The sequence below is a fragment of the Delphinapterus leucas genome, chromosome 11 (genome assembly GCF_059928025.1).
Source record: "Delphinapterus leucas isolate spDelLeu-1000000601 "Yukka" chromosome 11, BTC_Dleu_Yukka2, whole genome shotgun sequence".
Classification (NCBI taxonomy): Eukaryota; Metazoa; Chordata; class Mammalia; order Artiodactyla; family Monodontidae; genus Delphinapterus; species Delphinapterus leucas.
In genome coordinates this window covers 50,871,386-50,885,844 of record NC_143139.1, presented here as the reverse complement: position 1 = coordinate 50,885,844, position 14,459 = coordinate 50,871,386, and the positions used below count along the sequence as shown (strand labels likewise).

Here is a 14,459-nt window from a genome sequence, read left to right as displayed (position 1 = left end):
TTCAGGAAAAGAAATAATTCTACATATTCTACATTTCTCAAACGATGACTAATCAATTCACTTAAATTCAACCCTACCCAACCAGATACGACTTAGGATAGCTGTTTCCAAACTAATTCATCTGGCATCTCAATACATTTCATGGAATCCCTTTCAAGCCTTATCTGTTACTTTCCCTCCAATAAGGAATGCAGCTCTAGAATAAATTAACTATTTGTCACAGAACTGGACAGGTCCTTTGGGGAAGAAACTAAAGCCCAAAGCAGCTAGGTAACTCCCATAGTTACCTCCACTATTTAACAAAGAGCAGGCCTAGGAGGTTTCCACATCCCCAGCCCAGCATACTTTCCATTTCACCTAAATGTCTCACTTTCACATGATAGAGAATCTATTACCATTGTTTATCATTACTACTCTTGAAACCAAAAGACATCTGTTTCATTATGTCACCCAACTTCTTTTTCTTGATTATAATTCTGATGCAAGTCTGATCAAGTCTGATCAGTTGGTCAATCAACAAGTATCAATGGCCCCTCTCCGTACCCTGTGCCAGGCACCACACTAACAGTGAAGATACAGTGGTGATCAGGACAGACGTGGTCCGCCCTCACGAAGCTTACAGACAGGATAATCTGGAAGGCTTAAAACTAATGAAATGTACTCGGGTTCCCTGATGCACCCAACAATGAACTAGAATGCCGTCTTTTTCCAAAGCATCCGAGTGCTTCATGAACAGCACAATCCATTCATAAAGCAATTCAAACTTGCGTCGATGTAACTGTTCAGGTCCCCAAACACAAATCACCACTTTGCAGATACAAACAGACATACCTGAATGAGATGGGGGAATAAATTCATTTTTCAACACTATTTGTCAAGTGTCACCTCCACTACTATGATAGGCTGAGAATTTATAGTCAATTTATAAAAGACAAGATATACATTAAAAATAGGAGAAAATTTTATAGTAGTCTCTAAACACACCTGTGATGCTGTCATACTTACAATTATGCAACAATTTATAGTCTAGCAATACCCTCCATACGCATTTTCTCATTTAATCCCTCTATGATAGTTTCTTTTAAAGATTACCAAACTGATACTCAAGGAAGTTAAGGGACCTGCTGCAGCTCTCAGAACTGATAAGTGACAGATCCAAATGCAAGAGTCTCCCAATTCTAGATCCCTAGACTTTTCTACTGAACCTCACTGTCTCAGTACAAGCTCCTACCAAATTGTTTTAAACTGATAATGCCAATACCGGTAGAAATAATACTAGTTAACATTAGTTTATTAAACATGTACTCACACGCCAGATACTGTTCCAAGTCTTTCATACGAATTGATGACATTATTTATAAGAGTACATCAGTAATACTATAGCTCAGTCAAATCAGAGGTTTTTAAAGTGATTAAAATTCTTCACAACCAGAATTAATCTAAAGCCAGTGTCAGACAACCAATTTATTGTAAGAAACACACAACCAAAGGGAGGGGAGGCTGGGGGCAGAAAGGGAATAGCAAACCCCGGGACGCTCACATGGCCCAAAGGAAGAGGTTTCCCACCAGATTCCAACACTCGGACCACTTTCACACAGCATAAGTGACCTCTGAAGAGTTAGCCAAACAGACCACATGACTCACTGAGCTTCTTTCATGCCTGCATTCAAATTTTGCATAAGCGAGCTTGTTTCCAAACTGCAGATGCGTCCAGCAACATTGAAACGCCTAAGAGAGGACACAGACACTCTGTGGGTGGGAAGCCAGCCACGCGTGTGGAACGGGTCTCCACAGCAGCCACAGCATCTCCCTTGCAGCACGTTACAAAGCTCACATCAATTACCTCATTTGATTCCACCCTATGAAAACCAGAAACAAGACAGTGACTAAGTCCCTAAACAATGAGCACAAGGCGATTTAGACCTTCGGAAGGAAAAAGGAAAGCCCCCAGGAAGGAGCGTCATTTGTCACCCGGTCAAGCCAGCAGCCTCGAGCAAAACTGCAGCTAAAATCCTGCACTCAGAGGCAGATCAGACAGGGAAAACAGAGGAAGTTGAAAAGAAAAAAGCTTTCGTACCATGTGTTAACTTTTTCATAAAGGCTTGGGCAAAAGAACCCCACTTCCATATGCCTGCTCATTCTCTTTCCACTGGGGTGGCTTGCTTTAAAGGAGAAAAGAAGAGGGTGAAGACTTGGATAGGTGGCCTCACGCTTGGTCAGGAGGAATCAGCCCTTTACCAGAAAACAAAGGCACCACACTGATACAGAAGGGGGGGAAAAAAGAAAAGAAAAAGAAAATTAAGCCTCCAGGAATGACGCCTTCCTGATCAATTACACTGAGATTCCTAATTCATTTTGGTCCATAAAGTCAGAGACACAACCTAATTTCCTGCTGTCTTTCATTCTTTGGCTAGGTTATTAGGTTCACTTCAAATCTCTCAACCACTGTCAGTTCTCCATTCAACCTAGTACACTCAAAGTACATGATTATATATAGTAGAACCTTTTACAAATAATAATGGCTAATATTAATTACTGCTTATTATGTGCCAGGCATGCTACTACTTCACAGATGAAGAAACTGAGGCTTAAAGAGGTGCAATGACTTGCCCAAGACAACACAGCTAGCAATGATTTAACTCAGGCTGCCTCACCCGACTGCTTCCAATCAGTCAATGAAGAACACACCACCCAGGACCTTCCTGGTTGTGCAGTGGTTAAGAATCCGCCTGCCAATGCAGGGGACACGGTTTCAAGCCCTGGTCCGGGAAGATCCCGCATGCCGCGGAGCAACTAAGCTCGTGCGCCACAACTACTGAGCCTGTGCTCTAGACCCTGCGAGCCACAACTACTGAGCCCGTGTGCCACAACTACTGAAGCCTGCACGCTCTAGGACCCGTGCTCTGCTACAAGAAGCCACCACAGTGAGAAGCCTGCGCACTGCAATGATGAGTAGCCCCTGCTCGCCGCAACCAGAGAAAGCCCGCGTGCAGCAACAAAGACACAATGCAGCCAAAAATAATTTTTTTTAAAAAAAGAACACACTACCCTTTTAGCCTGTAACAAAATCCAGTTCCCCCTTTTTCTAATAGTAATAGCCTCACCTAAAAAGAACAAAATCCATTTTATTTTTTCTTCTTATAAAGATTGATATTTTTAAATTGAAGTACAGTTGATGTACAATATATGCTACAGGTGTACAATACACTGATTCACAATTTTTAAAGGTTATAGTCCATTTATAGTTATTATAAAACAGTAGCTATATTCCCTATTTTGTACAATATACCCTTGTAGCTTATTTTATTCATAACAGTTGGTACCTCTTTACTCCGTACCCCTATTTTGTCCCTCCCCGCTAAGATCCATTTTAATGAAAACTGCACAGGAACTAGTGCAGTGAGAATGGATCTCAAGTTGATTTGTTGATATTGGTGCTAGGTTTGCCTTTTTGAAAGGTACTCCTTCTTCTACAGGACCTACCTCCAAATCCTCTCCACTGAATGGCAGGAATAATTATGCTTTGGGTACAGGTCACAGGACAAATTTCCTCTAGCCGAGACCCACTGTACAGCCGAGGATCCAACCCCACACCTCAGTACAGCAGAACGACCACACTCATGCCAGCCAACTGCACTGCGTGCCCACCCCAGGCCATTAGGAAAAGCAAGAAAGGAATTCCCAAACCTCAGACAGATCTGAAACGGCAGTACTTCCCCCCAAAGGAAAACAGGCAAGAAAAAGCAATCCACAAGCGTGTTTAAACAAACAGAAACAGGCCTTAAACATACAAAAGTAATACTGTTTCTTTAAGCCACCTACATAATATTTATATTTTCCCATAGCTGGGAAATCACTGACTACAGTCAAGCAACCCCTGAATTCACCTTTGCCATTAAACCTGGCTCTGCTTAAACCAATAAAACTTCGGTTTTGTTTCTCATCTCAAAGCTCCACTGAAATCAGAGTCCAGATACACCAACTGAACCTTAATTCCCCTGGAAAGCTCCTTTAACTGTAAAACATCATGGAATGTTAAACTTCATTTTAGTATTGGTATTTTTTTTCTCCTATGTAATGCACCTAGCTATGTTTTCTATTTTCATAAAAATTTTTTGGTTTTTGTTTTGCTCTTTAAGAACTGTATCAGACACACAAATTTCTATGACCTAAATGGCAAACTACCAAAAATGATATTCCTCAAAACAAGCATCTGAAGGAAATTTTCAGGGTAAATTTGAGTTGTCTAAGAATATGAGGATTAAGGAGAGTTCATAATCTATCTAAAGTCAGAAATAACTCTTCACATCCTTTTAAAAGATTCACTTAATTAAAATACTCTGAAAGAAGGAAAAAAATTAAATGAGACCAAACTAGCGGTTAATCAGATTATAACACATTAAGCAACAATTTCAGACACAGGTGAACCTTAAAGCAGACTGTGGGGACAGATTCCATCTAATTGCAATTTTTCAACCACAAACAATAAGCTCACAGGTAAACAGTATAAAAATCCTCTTTTGTAGGTGGGATTTTTTACTAGTTTGTCCTAAACTTTTTTTCAGTTTCCAGTTTATTTATAAGAGAGCTTAGAATCCTCAAAATTCTACCATAGTGGCTGGAAAACTGATGCTAAATTTATTGAAATTCAAAGATAAGCAGGCACCCCCAGTCACCCTTTTTCACATGGTTAGCAAAAGACACATCATCCCGCTCCCCACCCTCAATATTCCACAGTGTATTCACAGGATGCTGCTGCTGTCTTAGCAATGCCTTTCCTGTGCTGTAATTATAGGAGTTAAAAAAGTATTTTGCTCTGAGTTTCAGTGATGTCAGCCTGAAACACATTCTAAAGTATTTCCAAAGGCCAGAACATGCAACCACCCTTTGGTACAAATAAAGTCAAAAATAACCTGAAGTTCAGCTGACCACAAAAAAGGGGAAGCATCTACCCAGCTAAATAGGCATGAGACTCAAAGAGCAGTGTTCTCAAGATTTCCACCTACCTAACACATGGTCAAAAGCCAAGAACAGGGACTTCCCTGGTGGCGCAGTGGTTAAGAATCTGCCTGCCAATGCAGGGGACACGGGTTCGAGCCCTGGTCCGGGAAGATCCCACATGCCGCAGAGCAACTAAGCCCGTGCGCCACAACTACTGAGCCTGCTCTCTGGAGCCCTCGAGCCACAACTACTAAAGCCCGCGCCTAGAGCCCGTGCTCTGCAACAAGAGAAGCCACCGCAATGAGAAGCTCGCCCACCACAACAAAGAGTAGCCCCTGCTCGCTGCAACTAAAGAAAGCCGCGCACAGCAAGGAAGAACCAAAGCAGCCAAAAATTAATTAATTAATTAACAAAAAGATAAAATGAAATTTAAGGGGCTTCCCTGGTGGCGCAGTGGTTGAGAGTCCGCCTGCCGATGCAGGGGACACGGGTTCCTGCCCTGGTCCGGGAAGATCCCACATGCCACGGAGCGGCTGGGCCCGTGAGCCATGGCCGCTGAGCCTGCGCGTCCGGAGCCTGTGCTCCGCAACGGGAGAGGCCACAGCAGTGAGAGGCCCGCGTACCGCAAAAAAAAAAAAAAAAATTTAAGAACATATTGCTCTATTTATAAAATCTTAAAATCTTTCCAGTACAAATGACATGCATATGAGAAATTACTCATTTTTTCAGCATATACAAAACAAACATGGAGCCAAATTTTGGACTCAGATCTTGCTCTTTACCATGGATAAGAGTTGATCTAACTAAACGGCATGAGAGCAGGTTTCAATCTGGTTTGTTCATTGAATCCCTACCACAGCCTAGGCCATTGTGAATATTCAATAAACACTTGGGAAATGAATTTAGGAAACTCCTTTCACAATACACACACACACACACACACACACTCTGCCCAACCTGCATTAATTTCATGAAAACACTTTGCTGCTTACATTCTAAATCTTTTAAATCCAAGATCTTCTAAATCTATTCTTCTGGTCTCCAATTGCCCAACTCATCCTTTTTCCTTCTCTTATTATCTCACTTTGTTTAGTATCTGGCAAAAGAACTGAGTGTTGCAATATATAATTGGTAAATTATCTTAGCTGATGGAATCATGTAGCAGCAGTGAGCAACTACAGCCTATAAAATGCAGATTACTCTGGCTGTGTTAATACTCTATGAAAGAATGAGCCCTCTCCTCTGTACACTGAAGGCACAGTTGCAGCTAGAATGCCATTAGGATGGTTTTATCCTATCAGCTCACGAGTGAAAAAAAGGGAAGTCCCCACACACAAAAGTTTCACAATCTCAAAATGCTTGTATGTGTGACCTAAGCTAGGCTGAGAAGAAACTATACCAAACAGTAAACAGCAAGTTCCTCTTCACAAAGAAAAACCTTCCCAGTGGGTCTGGCTGGTACCACATCCATTCACCTGCAGCCATCTAAAGGATGGAGATTCACACCCCTGGCAAGAGTTAGCGCAAACAGCATTGTCCAACAGTGATATAACGCAAGCCACTAACTTAAAATTTTCCAATAGCCATGTTAAAAAATAAACAGGTAAAAATTAATTTTATTTGACTCAATATATCCTAAGTATTATTTCAACACGTAATCAATATTAAAAAATTACTGTGGTATATTTTATATTCTTTCCTTTGTCTTGGAAATCCAGTATGTATTTCAGACTCACAGCCTCTCTCAAATCAGGTGAGCCACATTTCAAGTGCTGACAGCTAATAACTACCTGATGTGGGCAGCACAGTTTTAGAATGATGGCCACTTCTATTTTGTGACATTTTTACATTTATTTCACATTTTAATCTTTGTTATGGACTCTGACATCTCTTTCCTAGTGTGTATCTGGGCCCTCTCCATGAAAAATATGTATATAGCAAGTAAACAAAAACCATTTCACCTAGCCACTGAGAGGCAAACCAAAACTAACTACAGGATGATTATGTTTCTGCTGGAACACAATAATCTACAAGTTGACGACGGATGTCAACAGAGAAATGTGGCTTGTTTTACAGGGGTACACATCTCAGCCAACGTTTCCATCTAAATAGATGTAATAGCTTTACCAGACTTTGCACAGTAGGGGTGATTCCTGAAAAACTGTAAACAGTTAAAAGGTCCCTTTTACTAAGGGAGCTAGCTCTTTAAAGAAAAATGAGAGATGCTTTAATTTGTGTATTTGATAAGCTTTTTAAAATTTACTAAATGAGGCTAGGGACATTATTTTTTCACTGCTCTGTCCCCAGAGCCAGATTTGGGGGGGGCGGGGGGAGATACAGATCCTCTTTACATGTCACCTTCTCAGAGAAGTCTTCCTGAATCACCAATCCGAAGTACACACCCCTCCCCTCAGCCTTCTACTCTTTCCATTCACAGCAAAAATAAACTGCAAAAATAAACTCATCTGTTGCATGAATGAGTGGCTTTCTTAAAATAAGGGAAAAAATAGAGTTATATCTAAACTAGAAGTAACAGATATCAATCTGTTGATATCAGATCAACAGATATCTGATATCTGTTGATAACAATATCATCCTTTTTTAAATGGCTAAGATACTGTGGAGGCTTACGGTCTAGTTGGGAGAGGGGGGGAAACTGTGTACATTTGTGTATAAAGGAAAACTCACAGTACCAAGTACTGGGACTTCCATCCAGAACGATGAGTAGGCTTCCATTCATTCAATCACCTACTAACTGCCAGGTATTTATTTTAGACCCTGGGCAAACGTGCTAGTCTCCGTCCTAAACGAAATATAATAACAAATTATAATTTTTGCTATGAAGGGGAAGAGCAGAGGACTTTAAGAGGGAAGGGGGCCTACTTCGGATTGGTGGTTCAGGAAGACTTCTCTGGGAAGGTGACATGGAAGCTGACAAGGGAAGAGGAACTAAGGGAAGCAATTCCAGGCCCAGGTTCTGTGATGGGGAATAACTTGGATACTGAAGGCAACTGAAGAAGGCTTAATAAGACTAGGGTCCTAGTTACAGGCTGTTATTTAAAAGTTGCTGCATCAGAGAGCAAACAATAAGCTGAGCCTTGTTATATAACATATGATATAGGCAATACTTGCTGAGCCAGAATAAAACCTCCCACAAGGCAACAGATACATCAGCTCTTCAATGAGACAAGGACGCAAACGGGCCAAGTTAGCCAAGACGTACCTTTGCAAGCATATATCTTATAATATCCAATGTTGTCTTTCACCATGCCTTCCAAAGAGGGGTCTGGCTAGCTAACGACCCGGGGACAAACCAGGAGTGAAAAACAAGCCTCGAACTGGGGCCTTTATCAAAAGGCAGATGTTTATGTGGGAAGCTGGGAGTAAGCAAGAACTGATGCTCCGGGCTAGAAGCTGGTGATCAGGCCACACTAGGAAGCATTCGGTCAGCCTAATATTTTCATCCCAGAAAAAGGAATGTTTACAGTATGACATGCCCTGACTGCCAAAGGAAGTCTAAAAAGAATAACCACATTATTGGATATTTTTAGCTTTTCTTTTCGTAAATGTTTTGTGTCACTGCTTTCCAAATAATTCCAAATCTTGCAAGTTAGCCAGAAGAAGAAATGAGGTAGAAAGTGTATTGCTCATGTATGCAGGTATATAAGATTGGTGACTAATTTCCTTTTGAAATTCAGTTAAAGGAATGTGTCTCTTTGAGTCCTGCTCACACAAACACAAAATTCCAATGGATTAATACTGTGCAAGGACAGAATATATTGGACACGGCAACAAAATGTGCACATGACTGTGCACCCGGCAAAGCTGACTGCTGGGAATGTTTATATTCAGTAATATAGGGATTCAGTGTTAGTGTACAAGTTTAACCGAAATACCTTTAATGTTATAAACCATTGTTCTTTGCATCCCTACCCCCCGCGGCCTATCACCAAAACTTCTAAAGGAAACACTGAATAAAACAGTGCAACTCATTACTGTTGATTCTAGCAATAAGACACAGAACCACAGAAATATTTAAATTATGATAAGGAAAAAACCCAGGGGCAAACTTGAGGCCTGTTATGTGGAGTCTCACAGGCTTGCCTTATTAAACCATTCTTCAGTTTAACGTTTTTAAAAGCGTGGATGGTTCAGAAGACAATTTCAAGTTCTTCAAGACTTCTTGACTATTCTACTTCTAAAGCGAACACAGTGTCATGTCTTATTCCTATTATCTACACAAGTCTCAAGCCTTAGCTTACAAAAAAAGCAGAATAAGACATGCTGACAGATTATATTAATAATTTTAGTCCATTTCTTATTTATTTATTTTATTTATTTATGGCTGTGTTGGGTCTTCGCTGCTGTGGGCGGACTTTCTCTAGTTGCAGTGAGCGGGGGCTACCCTCTCATTGCTGTGCGCGGGCTTCTCATTGCAGTGGCTTCTCTAGCTGCAGAGCACGGGCTCTAGGCGCGCGGGCTTCAGTAGTTGTGGCACGCAGGCTCAGTAGTTGTGGTTTGCAGGCCCTAGAGCGCAGGCTCAGTAGTTGTGGCGCGTGGGCTTAGCTGCTCCGCAGCATGTGGGATCTTCCCAGACCAGGACTCGAACCTATGTCCCCTGCACTGCCAAGCAGATTCTTAACCACTGTGCCACCAGGGAAGTCCAACAATTTTAGTCCATTTCTACTCTTGGAAGCCTGAATGTGTAGAAAAGGAAAATTATGGTAACAGACTGTTGACATTCTTGGTTCTGCACGAAACAAAATGGTGAATTCAAAAGTATGAATTATGAACACTGTAACGAAGATATATGAATGACACCTACCGGGTGTCAAAGTTTTAAGAAACTCCTAAATTATAGATGTCCATTTTGCAAAAGGAAAATGGAATATTAAAATTATTTTGGGGGGACTTCCCTGGTGGCGCAGTGGTTGAGAGTCTGCCTGCCGACGCAGGGGACACGGGTTCTTGCTCCGGTCTGGGAAGATCCCACATGCCGCGGAGCGGCTGGGTCCGTGAGCCATGGCCGCTGAGCCTGCGCGTCCGGAGCCTGTGCTCCGCAACGGGAGAGGCCACGACAGTGAGAGGCCCGCGTATCGCAAAAAATATATATATATATATTTTTTGGGACTTCCCTGGCGGTCCAGTGGTTAAGACTCAGCACTTCCACTGCAGGGGGTGCAGGTTCGATCCCTGGTCAGGGAACCAAGATCTCGCATGCCGCATGGTTCGGCCAAAAATAAAAAAAACAAACAAAAGTTATTTTTATAGCCGAGAAGCAGCAAAAAGGAGACCGGAATTTGAGTCAGGAAAACGAGTTCTGCCTTTCCCCCACCTAAATGGAGGTCTTTGGTGAACCACTTAACAAGGCCTAACCTTTCATTAGGTTAATGTTCAGAGGATTCTTGGAAGAATCATGAGACAGGGTACATTGAAAACCCATAAAGAGCCAACAATTATCAAACCAGGAAAGAATTCATTCATTTCAACTAATATTTACTGATAGAGGCCCTGGGGATACAGCAGTAAGCATGACATTCAAACTACCACCAAAATGCCACACATGTTCATTCCCTCTGTATCTTTCAGACCGGTTTTTAAGCCTTTTCCTTTCTTTTTTTTTTCTTTCTTAAAGAGGGCACCAATATAAAATAAGAAAGAAAATAACATTTTTGTTATTCTTGGAGAAAGAAAGAAGTTGGGCTATGTTCCTTTGCCTGGCAAGAGAAGAAAGAAATTTCTCAACCCCCTTTCTCCCCATCCTGCTTTTACCACAAACATCTTGCTTTCCCTGGATATTTTCAAGAGTTCTAGAAACCACATTTTCCTGGCTTTTCCACCAGGTGGTATAGCACCAAAAAACTCACTATTATCAATAATAGATCCTTCTGACAACACTTCTCTTCCCATCTCTCTGAAGAAACGATAAATTTCACTTCTACACCATATGGCAGAAGTGCCTACCTAATTCTTACAATCACCAGCGTAAAAAATGAAAAAAGGCTTATCTAACCTCAGGTAAAAGAAATGTGCTGTATTAAGAGTGCCTTGCTTTAAATTTAACTCACAAATCTTATCAGGAATTTAACAGACTCACTCTAAATAAACCCAAATGCCCACAAAAATTCAATTAGAACACCTTCTCCAACTGGCAAATAAGTCCTCTAACTCAGCACCCTGTATGTGTTATGTTAGAAGGGGAAATACACAGGCAATAAAGTTTCAGAATATACTTTGAAGCTCTTTAAGCAAAGGTCTAGGTCTTACTGTCCTGATTTTCAGCACAATCTTCAAAATACATATTGATGTCAAACCAATTCTAAATACTAAATAAGTAACATTAAATGAGTATAATATATATATATACTAGATGAATATTACAGAAGTTAATGAGTGTAACATAGAAACACTGTGTGTATAAACCCAGAAAAAAATATTTTTACTTTTTTTTAAAAATAAATTTATTTATTTATTTTATTTCTTTTTGGCTGTGTTGGTTCTTCGTTGCTGCACGCGGGCTTTCTCTGGTTGTGGCGAGCGGGGGCTACTCTTTGTTGTGGTGTGTGGGTTTCTTGTTGCGGAGCACAGGCTCTAGGCGTGCGGGCTTCAGTAGTTGTGGCACGTGGGCTCAGTAGTTGTGGCTCGCGGGCTCTAGAGCGCAGGCTCAGTAGTTGTGGCGCACGGGCTTAGTTGCTCCGCGGCATGTGGGATCTTCCCGGACCAGGGCTCGAACCCATGTCCCCCCTGCATTGGCAGGTGGATTCTTAACCACTGCACCACCTATTTTTACTTTTAAAGCGTTTTCATACAAGTTCAACCTGGATACTTCGGCCCTTGTCAAGGAGCATCTCACACCTGGAGAATTCAGGACCAGCTAGTTTTTTGGAGATACTAGTCAACTCCGGAATAGACTTCAAACTACCACAACCATCTCTGACAATCTCTATTCCAAGTATCAAATGATGACAGCAAAAAAGTAGAGAAAGGAAAGAAAGGGGAGGTCAAGAAAGAAAGAGAAAAGCAAAGTGAAAAAAGCACAAGGAAATGCAATCCTTCTACGAGTGATTGGAGGGCGGTTATTTCTGACTTCGAAACCTCACAGCAAACTCCTGTCCTTAAAATACACTCCACTAAAAATAAGATTTCACTTGCTATGGACCGAATGTTTCTGCCCCACCCCTGCCCAGTTCACATGATGAAGCCCTAATGTGACAGGATTTGGGATGCGGGGCCTTTGGGAGGTAACCAAGTCTTGAGGGTGCCCCCCACACAATGGTATGAGTGTCCTCTTAAGCGGGAAAGAGGCAGCCCTTTGGGTGAGGACACTGCCAGGAGTCAGCTGTCTGCAAGCCAGGAAAGGGCCCTCATCAGAACCCGACATGCTGGCACCCAGATCTCAGACTTGTAGCCTCTGGAACTGTCAGAAACACATACTTGTTAAAGTCACCTAGCTTGCGGCATTCGTTACAGCAGCCTCAGGTTAAAGTGACTAGTAAATAGTATGGCTTTAAGCCTTAGAAACAATAAAGAACAGAGACCTACTGAACCAGAACTTCACTTGGGGTTAACTGCTACTGAATAAGGGTACCCGACTTCACTCTTGCCCTTCCCTCTCCCCTCTCCCCCTTCTTCTGGTTTGGAAGTTAAGAGGTTCAAAAAACTTCCGAATCGTAACAAGAAATTTGACCTCACAAAGTGGTTAAATAAACTTTAACAGTCTGGCAAGGAAACCCTGACACATTACTCCATCCTCACCCCTCCCAGAAGGCATCACCCGGCCCTGAACGATTTTCCTTGCTTCTAGTCTCTAGAAGTAAGTCTGATGGCGATGTCTGGAGCGCGCCTACTGTTTTTTAAGAGCAACCAATTTGTTCCGGTCCAGCCTTCTCTCATCTGATACGAGCACGTCAGGGTTGGCAGGGCTTCCTTGGTGTGGCTCCCAGGGCCAGGAGGCCGCGGGGTTCAAGCGCCCGACTTCGAAGTCTGCCCAAGTGTCCTGTTTCGGGGTAACCTCCCTGACACTGTCACGGTCGGCGAAACCGGCCCAAGTCTTCCCATCTTCTCCCAAGTCATGCTTCCCACACTGCACGCTTCCTCCAAAAAAGGAAGAAACCAGCCGAAGGCTCAGCTCTCGCCGGCCGATCCTACCTAGCACCGGAACTTGTTTGCAAAACATTCGAGGCACCTATACAATTGACTTTACTGCAACCGCACAACCTTGACTCCCGCTACCAAGATTTAATGAACGCCTGCTCTGGTCTGGCCAGGCGTTCCTCTCAGCGCTCCCCCACCGATACCGCCACGAGAGGCGCCTGGACCGGGAAGGTAGGGGAGGCCAGGTCCCCACGTCCTCTCCCGGGTGTTACACGGCCCCCAGGCCACTCCAGGGGCCACAGGCCAGGGAACGGACTAATAGTGGGGGCCGGCGTGAGGCCCGCGAGGGGGCGAAGGGCGTCCCCAGGCGCAGGGGAAAAGCGGGGAGTGGCCGGCGGACGCCTCCTGGCTCTCAGAACTGCCCCCCCAGCCGCCGGCCGCCGGAGGCAGAGCAACAGAGGCCATCTGCCGCAGCAGGCGGGAGCGGGCCCTCCGCCTCCCCGCCCTCCCTCCGGCTTCCCTCCCCAGGGAGCCCCGCGCACGCCCGCACGCGCAAGCTCAAGGCACTACCCCGGCATCCGGAAAGACAGAAACCCCTTCTCGGAGGTCTCCTCCTCCTCCTCCTCCTCCTCCCTCGCGAGCATCCCCCCGCGCGCCCCGCGGAAACCCGTGGACTTGGGGGTCCCGCCGCGCCGGGACTCCCCGGGAGCGACCGAGCGCCGGCTACTGCGCCTACCGGGCACGCCACTCACTTGCTGGCCGGCGCGGGGCTTGCCCTGGGGCGCTCTCCTGAAGAAGGAGGTCCTGGCGGTGAAGAAGAAGTCCTCGGCGTCCTCCTCCAGGCTGCTGTAGCCGCTGCTCATGCTGCTGGTCCCGTCGCGCGCGGGCCGCCTCCCCGGGGAGCTGGCGGCCAGGCAGGGGGTGTCGCGCCCGCCCGCCCCGCGAGGTTCCCGGCGCGCGGCCCCGAGCCGCCGGCGGGCCGTCCTGCTGCAGCTGCGACCGCCGCTCAATTCGGCCGTCCGCGCCCCTCCTGCCGCCTCCCGGCTTCCCGGCCCAATTCTGGGCGCGGCTGGGGCCCTGAAGCTCCCTGCGACCCCGCCCCTGGGGCCCCGCCCCGAAAGGCCCGGGACGCTCCGCACGCGGCTTGGGCACTCCCAGCGCGGCCGCAGGTGGGGGCGGCGCAGCCGGCTTGTTCCAGGCGTGCTGCTCTTCCCTAGCTGTATTTGGGGAACCCCGGGAGCCCCGCCACGATGCCTGCGTCTGTGCTCCCGGCCGCTTCCCCAGCCTCCCGGATCCTGCCAATTCCTCTGAGATCAGTCCACCCGCCCCACGCCCGGCTAACTCGGGTTTGGGGGAGGGCCCAAGCAGAGCAGGGAAATTTCTCCGCTGTCCCCGCACTGCTCGCCCCTTTTCGGGGTCCAGCT

The 14,459-nt window shown here is 45.0% G+C and overlaps 1 protein-coding gene across 3 annotated transcripts in view; it reads right to left on the bottom strand.

Moving 5' to 3' along the window:
* Positions 1-14,008, bottom strand: part of RASSF3 (Ras association domain family member 3) — a 72,419-nt gene extending 58,411 nt beyond the window's left edge. For all 3 annotated transcript variants that reach the window (XM_022571622.3, XM_022571623.3, XM_022571624.3), the window contains exon 1: positions 13,788-14,008. In XM_022571622.3, the coding sequence (XP_022427330.1) occupies positions 13,788-13,898 (111 nt within the window). In that variant the 5' untranslated portion in view covers positions 13,899-14,008. The remainder of the gene's footprint in view (positions 1-13,787) is intronic.
* Positions 14,009-14,459: the final 451 nt, after the last annotated feature.